Raw genomic sequence first — 10,205 nt, forward strand, 5'->3', positions numbered from 1 at the left:
AGACAAAGAAAAGATAAGACCGTATGTAATGCACTGACACCTCTTGATCTTGGCAAGGTCTAAGCTCTGTCATTGGATAAGCAGATTAAATTAGGTTCAACATTGATTTTTCTATGCTTGTGCTTTAAAGTTTGCGATCTGATTCACTGTGCAAAAAGATATGAGCAACAACAACGGGTTTAATGTGCTTGGAAAATAAGTTTATATCTCTTTGGAGCCAAAACAAGTTACCCACTGATTTGAAACATGAGTTGTTTTGGTGTTGATGTCTCTCCTTGGACAATTAGATCCAGTCCAGGCCTGATCTGAGGTTGAAGGAAGACCAGGCCCTCTTGTCTCAAGTTGCTCTGTTTCTCTGCATTGCTCCTTCCCCATGGTCTCTCAGTCCAGCTGAGACCAACACCCTGACTGACTTCACTGTGTACTTCTTCCTGAATTTGGAGGGGTTCAAGAACATGATGATTTGTTCTAATGTCTTTAGGGCAACCTCTGAATGTGGGGAATTGTGGGAAGGAAGGGGGCCTGGTAAGTCACATTTGGGGTTTTGCAAAATCAGGGATCCAGGCACATCACAGATAGACTTGAAGAACCAGTCCCTTGGCCTCTGAAATTTAGTTCTTGTTGATCTGAGTGATGGTGAATCCATCACTCAGCCTCTGATTTTGGCCCTCACCACTACCTCTGTCTCTGGTGGGTATACAGGAGCACTTACCTATCTGTGTCTCTGTCCTTTAAAAGCAGGTTTCCAGTGTGCATGCTTACATGCATGTGTGTATGTGTGTGTGCATGTATGTGTGTGTGTGTGGCAGGCATGGGCACATACAGGTGGGGTAGGTGGTGAAAGGAGAAAAGAGTAAAGGAAGATGGTGCAGGATCATTTTGTGCGCCTTTCAGCTGTGCTGCTGACACCTTCTCCATCCCATATGACTCTCATTCATACTGTTCTTCATACTGCATTTTGCTAATTAGTTTGGTTGTCCTAGCAAGAACATGTGGTTATGGACATGTCAGAAACAGCACATAAAAGGAAATGGTTTTTCAGAGTACAGTTGCAGCTTGATTTGAATAGTCCTTGAGTTTTCATTAAACCTCTCATTGTATAGAACTTTGGGATTCTTTGACACATAAAAATAAATTATTTCCTAACCAAAAGTTTCATGTCTATGGAGCCAGAATTTTTTTTTATTGGAGATATATGAAAGTCACAGAATAAGTGGAAAAGTTTCCTAGCTTAGAGTTGCTAGGGGGACAGTTTAAATGTCTCTTAATTTTTTGTTGGGCAGTTTCACAAAATAAATGTATCTGTTTTCAATTTTCAGTGTAGATGTCAACTATAATATTAGTTTTATTTCAACTTTGTCTCTGCAATAACTAGGATGTTATTTAGATTTCTGTTGCCCTATACCCCTAAAATTGGAAATGCTTAAGTAAAGTATGGTAAATTTATTTAGTAGAATGCCATGAATTATTAAAAATGAAGGTTATGAAAACTACAAGGAAATGACAACCTTCATCATTGAAGAAAAAGCAGGACATCTTTTGAAATAAAAATTAACCAGATATATTTATCAGAAGGATTAAAGTCCATTTAGGAACACACTTAAACATGATATAGTGATTGTGGTAGAATTATTAATGAATTACTTATCCTGTTTCCAAATTTTTATTACTTTTATAATAAAGCATGTAAAAAATTCCAATGCTCTTACTTCTTTCGGTAACTTCAGTACCGTCTCGTTTGTTTTTCTTGGTTACATCCATACCATAGCCACCTGTAAGAAAAGTCAGAAACCATGATAGCCATACTTACCATTGTTTTCTTTTCTTTCTTTCTTTCTTTTTTTTTTAAATGGAGTTTCGCTCTTGTTGCCCAGGCTGAAGTGCAGCTCACCACAACCTCCGCTTCCTAGGTTCAAGTGATTCTCCTGCCTCAGCCTCCTGAGTAGCTGGGATTACAGGTATGTGCCGCCACACCAGGCTAAGTTTGTATTTTTAGTAGAGATGAGGTTTTGCTATGTTGACCAGGCTGGTCTCGAACTCCCAACATCAGATGATCTGCCTGCCTCAGCCTCTCCAAGTGTTGGGATTACAGGCATGAGCCACTGTGCCCAGCTGCCATTGTTTTTAGTAAGTATAGGTCCCTACTCTTCAAGCTGATAACCAAAAACATGATTTTAAAAATTTAAAGCATAATTCTTTCATGTGCATATTTTTTACAAGGGTCATTCCCATTTCTTATCACAGGTATAATAGAGAGTAATTTAATGGTTCCACTTTGGATTCTATTTCTTTGTGCTCAGATCTTATTTTTCAGCATCTAGTTGATCAGCCTGCCCCCTGCTGAGCATCAAGATGGGGTGTCCTGACTTTTGTTTGACTATAAAACCTCCATTCTTTGCCATGGTAATAAATAGCTGAAGGGGGTCTATCAAGGCACTTTGTGCTATCATCTAATTCATTTTAATGTCTCCCATAAGGTTCAATGTTCTATATAAGACATTCATGCTTCATTAAGAGTCTGGAGGTAAGAATGGCACTTGATAGATTTAAATCAGGATAAAATAATTATATTTATCATACTTGTATGGAACTTTACTCTTTTCAAAGTATGAAACATTCACTATAATCGGCTCTCACATGCTTATCTGCAGACATAAGAATGAAAAACAGTTGAAGAAAGCCTGCAGAATCTATAACACATGTAGGAAAATACATATTTGTGTGTATTATCTATGTTCTCCTTTCACTCTTACTCTGCTTCTGAAAAAGAAAATCAGTGCGATCTTGTCCACTGTGTCCCTAAGCAAGGATGGTATGAGGCAGGGCTGTTGCTAAAGTGTGATGGGGATGAAGGCTCAAGTCTTAAACACACAGGAATGCATAGCAAGGGTCCTGTCCCAACTGGGCTCTTCTTGCTGCGCTGCCTGGCCCCAGGTTCTGAAAGAACCTGAAATCTGACTTTCCCTGTGGTTCTCTCTCCTCCTCTTTCTCTTCCTCCTACTTTATCTTTTGATTGTAGTTCAAACTGGGTTCTAGAATGCTGAGGCACACTATTTCTGCCAGGTACCCCTTGCTTGAAGAGCTCTCCTTCCAGTCTCTGCCTAGTGCCTGCAGGCTTGACGTACCCAGTAGGCGAAGTGGGCACAGTGCCTAGGCCCAGAGCAATTTTGGAGCCCACAAATGTTTTAATTTCTTTTAAAATCAGAAAGAAAAATGAACAGACTCTAATCTGGATTAAGTCCTTTAAACCAATGCAGTTGTAAAACAGAATTTTAAAGTTTTTTTGATGGAGGAAGGGGCCCAAAATGGTGAAAGTGTCTAGGGACCATGAAAGTCATAATGTAGCTCTGAGTGACTTCCCTGATGAAAAACGAGACCAAATGATGATCAACTACTTGGTGGAATAACGAAGATCCATACAGTTAGCTTCAGGACCTGGTAAATGTGCCAACTTCTTGCTCATTGGTGTTTCTCAAACACAGCTTGAGGCAAGGAATGAGGCATCATGAAAAAATCCTAGCTGGATCTGAGAAGCCACAGAATGTCTTTATAGATATGTTTCCTGGAGCCCAGAGGAGGGGCTCCATACACAGCTTAACAAAGGAGTCTAGCCTTGTTACAAGGACAAATCTGGCCAGTGACTCTCTCTGCATTCCAGCTATCACCTGTATGACTTATGTCATGCAAACCTACGTGCAACTGGACACCTTCTTTGCATTAATTACCTTTAATAGCTCTGAAACCCTTCCCTGACTTTCTTTTAAAAAAATAGAAATTTGGCTATGGACTGGAAGGCATTTGGGGAGATAAAACCTTTAAATAACCCTAGCAGTCAGTAGGGAGGTGACTTTCATAGCTTTCTAGACGGTACCTGAATAGATATGAAATATCATCCTGAAATGAACTGTTTATAACAATCCATGGAATCTTTTACTTCCCACAAGTTATTGCTTATTTTGATCTTTCAGTGAAAGTTGCTGCTGGCAGCTATACATTTGGGATTGGCTGGATGGGTTCCACTTGCAGCCACTTAGGCAGACGGATCATGACTCTGTTTGCTAAGAGTATGGTCACCAGGCGCGGTGGCTCATGCCTGTAATCCCAGCACTTTGGGAGGCTGAGGAGGGTGGATAATCAGGAGTTCAAGACCAGCCTGGCCAATATGGGGAAACCCCGTCTCTATTAAAAATAGAAAAATTAGCTGGGCATGGTGGCATGCGCCTGTAGTCCCAGCTACTCAGGAGGCTGAGGCTGAAGAATCACTTGAACCCAGGAGGTGGAGGTTGTAGTAAGCCGAGATTGTACCACTGCACTCCAGCCTGGGCTACAGAGGGAGACTCTGTCTCACAAACGAACAAACAAACAAAACAACAACAAACAAACAACAACAACAAAAAAGAGTACAGTCTCTAGGCAGCAAACTGGAAAGTTTTGTTTGTTCTTTCTTTATCCAGAAAAAGAGCAGGCATTTCTGGGCCCTCCATCTTTTCCCTGAATCCCAGTGAAAAAGCCTTGATTCTGCAGTAAAAAGCCAAGGGTTTCCCAACTTCCAAAGGGTGAAGTGCTGACCTCCTTAGAAATCAGATGCCCTCCTTCAGAGCCTGGGAGCTCCTCATTGGAAGGTACCCTGTGTATAGAACCTGCTCTAAGCAGGCACAGGTAGATGCCTCTCTCTCAATCTGAAGCCACCCCAATGTCTGTGTGTCCCACTGCCAATCTGAGGTGTCAGGGAGGTGTTGGGAGACTGATTCTTTTAAACCAAAGATAAGAGGAAACTTTCTGTAAGTGAGTTATATTTAGTGGAGAACGATGGCTTGGGGTATAACCCTGGACTAGGATCTTCCCATAAAGACCTACAGTATAGTCCCAGGACTTCCTTTTTTACACATTATAAGTGCTGATAGTTTTTTAAAGTGTAGCATTAGGAAAAAGAACATTTCCTGCCCAGGTATGTGCCTGAGCCTGCCTACCCCAGCGGATTCACCAGTGCGTTTATCTTCCAAAAGTCCTACTTAATGGAAGCACTGTAAAATAATGTGATTTTTAACTTCTCAGACATTTGGGCCACTTCACTAGAACTAAGGACGAGCAGATCATTCAAGCTTTCAATTCCAAAATTATACTAATTTCCACCCACAGTTCTGAAGGGTTGCTTTGCGATTGTTTTATAGCTAATGTTTTTTTGAAGATGTAAAAATGATCCCATGTAGCCTTCCTAGGCAAGAAGGCACAATGTTAAATCATTTTTCTACTTTTATGCGTTTTTTTCCTTTCCATTTTATTTAAATGATGTCACATTGATCTAAAATTATTCAGACACTGCTGCTGTTCAACACACATGCACGTGCATGCACTCACACACACACAAACCACTGTTTGTGACAGTAAACCATCATGTTAATAGCTTACCATCACATTTGGATTTAAACCATCACATTATCTTATTCTAATCACACACAAAACACTTTATTCTTGATATAACAAAGACAATGAAGAAGCTAAGTGTTTTTCTCTCTGTTTTAGGAACAAATGTTTCTGTACTCTGCTAATGAATTGCAAGTATTTTTATAGCTTCTATTACTCCAATCTCTATACACTTTAAATTTTAAAACAAAGTAACAACAAAATTGCCAAAGTATTAGAAAACTATCCACTGGCTATTGACCTGTTAACACAGAAGGGCCCAGCAGTTTGATGCCAGGAAAACCAATGCCCTGGAGTTGACTGTCTTGGAGGCTCTGTCTCTACAGCTCCCTGGAGATGGGTTTGCTTCTTGCTAAATTTGGCATCCTGGATTTTCATGACTGGGGGCAGGTGGGATAGGGCACCAGCTTTGTGATTATGGTGGTTTGTTTACAGTTGTGTCCTGCCACCATTAATAATGGCAAATGAAACAATATGAACAGACTTCTTTTTGTTTTTCATAATCTGAGAAGATGGACAGTTCTTAGGTCTGGTCAGTTTCACCAATGTAAAGAGTTTTTTTCCTATTCTTTTTTTTTTTTTTTTTTTTTGAGACAAAGTCTTGCTCTGTAGCCCAGGATGGAGTACAGTGCCACAATCTCGGCTCACTGCAACCTCACCTCCTGGATTTGAGTGATTCTCCTGCCTCAGCCTCCCAAGTAGCTGGGGTTACAGGCACACACTACCCTGCCCAGATGATTTTTGTAGTTTTAGTAGAGACGGGGTTTCACCATGTTGGCCAGACTGGTGGCCTCAGGTGATCCACCAGCCTTGGCCTCCCAAAGTTCCTATTCTTTTATGAAAGAGAATCTGGCTCTGTTGCCCAGGCTGGAGTGCAGTGGTGCCGTCACAGCTCACTACAGCCTCTACCTCCTGGGCTTAGGTGATCCTCCTGCCTCAGCCTCCTGAGAAGCTGGGACTATGGGTGTGCATCACCATGCTTGGTTAATTTTATATGTTTTGTAGAATCAGGGTTTTGCCATGTTACCCAGGGTGGTAAGTTTCTATGCAAGTTTGAAGCAGGACTGTTCACTTTAATTGTTCCTGTGTAAACTCTGATCAGATTCATGTGGGTGTTTTGCAGGGCCTAAGAGTAAAGCAGGACCCCTCTGATTCAAGAGTAAAGCAAGACCCCTCTGATTCTCTGGAGTGCATCTGTGTGGGGACAGACATCTGTCTTAGGTTAGCTCTGACAGATCTATGCCTTAACTCTAAGAGAGAACATATGGAGGTAAGAAGAAACCATTCTGCTTTTCAAATAAATACCTTTTAAAAATCTCGCTACATTTATAACAAGTCCACTATTGGACTACTGATTAACTGCTTCTCAGAGGAAGGCATGTGCCAGAGGTTTTGCCTCCACTTCAAAAAGTAAAGTGATAATTTGTCAGTTACCAGTTAATCTTGACCATTTAGGTATCTAAACTGGTAATTCTCATCTCAAAGTGAATTTTTTTTTTTTGGCAGGGGGAAACCCAAGTTGACCCATAAAAGTATATATACGGGAAACAATTTTCTTCTTTTTTCTTCCTCTAAGTTTGATCCTGGAAAATTCCTGGATTAATTAGATCATTTCAAAGATCAAACTTTAGATTAGAGGTTAATTTAAGCATGGTAAAGGGCAATGTTTACCATGTCTAGCTTAATCAGAGAGGCCCAGTCAGCACAGGGGCTGCTTCTAGAAGGGCTCCTTACCTAGACTTTAACTTCACCTCTGAGTTGTTCTCGTGTCCAGTGGAGAAAGAGAGACAGAGGGAAGAGGAGAGCAAGATAGCGAGAGAGGAAATTGAGATTGGGAGAGAAGGAATTTTAAGCCCATATCGTATTCTAAATAAAGCAACACAAGTCATTTTACAATACTGAAAACAATACATAATGATCTTGCTACTACAGCCCAGCCTTCTCCTTTTCCCCACTTATTTCCTTTGAAAGACCTACCCTAAGCAGAATGCATACACTAAAGTCTTTTATAACCAATTAATCACATCAACCAGAATGCTAGAAACTACAGAACTTCATCTTCTATTTTCCAATAAACATTTAGTTTCTAAATGACACACCTTAAATCAAAGACTCAGAGAAAGGGAGAAAGGTCAGTCTTCCTGTTACTTACCTGGCTTGAGGTTTTGAAGGAATTAAAAACAACTTTGAATAAATCTCCCTCTTTCTTTCTTCTCCTGATGTTTTCTTCTAGAAATTTGCAGGGCTCACTTTTTTTTTTATCCAGACCCTGCCAAGGTGTGTTAAAGCTGAGTGATCTTTCAAAAATGTTCTCTTCTCTTTCTCTCCACCTTGTTTCTTTCAACTCTTTGCTTCCAAACAAGTCCTGACAAAGGTGTGTCGTGGTTTACAGTGTTACTCCACCCTTCCAATTATCTGACACTTGCTGGATTTAAAAAAAAAAAAAAATCTGCCTCCAGGAATCAAACTTTACAGGAGGCAGAAAACTTCTCCTTCCAGCTTAGGAAGGTTAACCATTTATAGGCCCATGGGGAAAAAGAAACAAAGGGCCAACATAAAGGAAATTCCCTTTTATTGCCTACCTTCTACAGCTGGAGAACTGCCACAGCTTTGTGGCAATACCCTTCCTCAGTGCCATGGGGACTGGAATCCCAGTGCATGATTCACGGGTGGTCTAGGCATATGGATGGCCTGTGGTCAAAGTACCTGAACCCTAGAGAAACTGAAGTTGGCAGGATTTATATGCAAGATCTGTTTCCCTTATAGATGTCTTTGTCTTCTTTTCCCTCTTCTAGTTCAAGCTAGGTCAAGCCCATCTGGAGAAAATAGTTGGTGAACTAATTTATAATATGCTAATGACTGAAAATACTGAGTAGCTGGTGGGCCAGGTTCATTTTACAAAAAAGGTAACCACATATAGTGATATGCTGATCTAAAAGAGTGACATGTTAATGATGGGATTTTAGGCATTTGGCCACCTAATAATGGAGAGAGGTGCTGTTGGGGAGGGATAAGGACTTTCTTGTCCTTCAAATCAGGTGACCACATAGTCTCTATACACCTAAAGACATATGTGGGCTCCCAGATATCCTGCAACTCCAAGTACATCTTGGGACCTTTAGATTTCCCTAGAGGGTCAACTTGCATCAATCGGAATAATTCTTATGAATACTGGATGGTATCTGGCTTTTCGGGGCCCCAAAAACTAGCTTGAGACCCTTGTGTTGGTAAAATGGGAAGTCTGAACCTGGAACTCACTCAGGCAGTCCTTTAAGGCCATAGCACATTCCTGGGACCCAGCATCACATTGAGATTCCCAGTTCTGAGGTGTTATCCTACGATACTGGAGAGGAGCTGTGGGACCCTCACAGCACAGCACTGACATGCGACTGCACCTTGCTATTGTGGGCACTGCATCCCATGGAAGGATAGCAGACCACTGAGAACATCTGTGGGTCTCTTGTTCCCAAGCTGCCCATATTCTGCACTAGACTCATACATTTCAGAACGTTTTTCAGTTATGCAGAATTTGACACTTGCTTTCTAGAATGTTCTTTCCTTTCCCAAATAAATACTCAACATTTCTTCTGTCAATCTCATAGGAGAAGAACGTTGAAGAATCTAGAACACACAGAGCTTTCAGCATAAAATTGACATGGCCCTGCATCATTCATTCCTTTATTCATAAATTAAACAAAAATATATTGGCTGCTGCTTGGAGCCAGGCATTAAACTATGTGCTAAGAGTTTGATGGTGAAATATGGACATATTCCCTGTGCTTATGGAGTTCACAGTCTAATGGAGGAAGACAGGGCTTATGAAATATATTAGTCAGTGAGCGTTCCCATAACAAAACACCACAGACTGGGTGGCTTAAACAACAGAATTTTATTTTCTCATAGTTCTGTGGGCTGGAAGTTCATGATCAATGTGTCAGGTGGTTTGATTTCTCTTGAGATCCCTTCTCCTTGGCTTGCAGATGGCCACCTTCTTGCAGTGTCCTCACATGGCTTTTCTCTGTGCATGCACATCCCTGGTGTCTCTCTCTGTGTGTCCTAATCTCCTCTTCTTATAAGGACACAAGTCAGATTGAATTAGGGTCCACCCTGATGGCCTCATTTTTACTTAAATTTAACTACTTCTTGAAAGAGCCTATCTTCAAATAAATGTACTGAGGTACTGGTGATGGGGGCTTCACATATGAATTTTGGAGGGATACAATTCAGTCCATAACAAGTATGTACAATATATAATTAAGAATGTGATAACTGTTATAACGAAAGTGTAGTGACTTGAGGCAGGGGTTCAAGACCAGCCTGGGCAGCATAGCAAGACTCTGTCCCTACTAAAAAAAACCAAAAAACAAAAAACTGTGTATGATGGTGTGTACCTGCAGCACAGCTACTCGGGTGGTTGAGATGGGAGGATTGCATGAGCCTAGCAGTTCAAGGTTACAGTGAGCTATAATGGCACAAATGCACTCTAGCCTGGGTAACAGAACAAGATCAGAAAGAAAGAGTACTGGCTACTGTGAGAGCATAAGAGACATAATCTTGGAGAGGGGTGTTATGGGAAGTCCTGCTATGTGAGTGATAGATGAAGGCTGACAAGAGATCACACAGGTGAAGGGCAGGGTGGAGAGTGTTCTAATATCTAGATGGGGCAAGAGTCTCTGAGAAGGCTCTCAGGTGGAAGCCCCATGATGAATTGGGGGAACAGTGATGAGGCCAATTTGCTCAAAAGCATCAAGTGAAGGGAGGGAGGCAGCAGGTGAGAGGCT

At 41.2% G+C, this 10,205-nt stretch overlaps 1 protein-coding gene across 1 annotated transcript in view; it reads right to left on the reverse strand.

The window, feature by feature from the left end:
* The window catches only part of COL17A1 (collagen type XVII alpha 1 chain), a 57,556-nt gene extending 49,772 nt beyond the window's left edge, over window positions 1–7,784 (reverse strand). Inside the window, exons 1-2 of the mRNA XM_009010232.5 lie at window positions 7,577–7,784; window positions 1,710–1,772 (exon numbers count right to left, since the gene is read on the reverse strand). Coding sequence (XP_009008480.1) covers window positions 1,710–1,761 — 52 coding nt within the window. The 5' untranslated portion in view covers window positions 1,762–1,772; window positions 7,577–7,784. The remainder of the gene's footprint in view (window positions 1–1,709; window positions 1,773–7,576) is intronic.
* Between the last annotated feature and the right edge of the window lie 2,421 nt (window positions 7,785–10,205).

This window comes from Callithrix jacchus, chromosome 12 (genome assembly GCF_049354715.1).
Source record: "Callithrix jacchus isolate 240 chromosome 12, calJac240_pri, whole genome shotgun sequence".
Classification (NCBI taxonomy): Eukaryota; Metazoa; Chordata; class Mammalia; order Primates; family Cebidae; genus Callithrix; species Callithrix jacchus.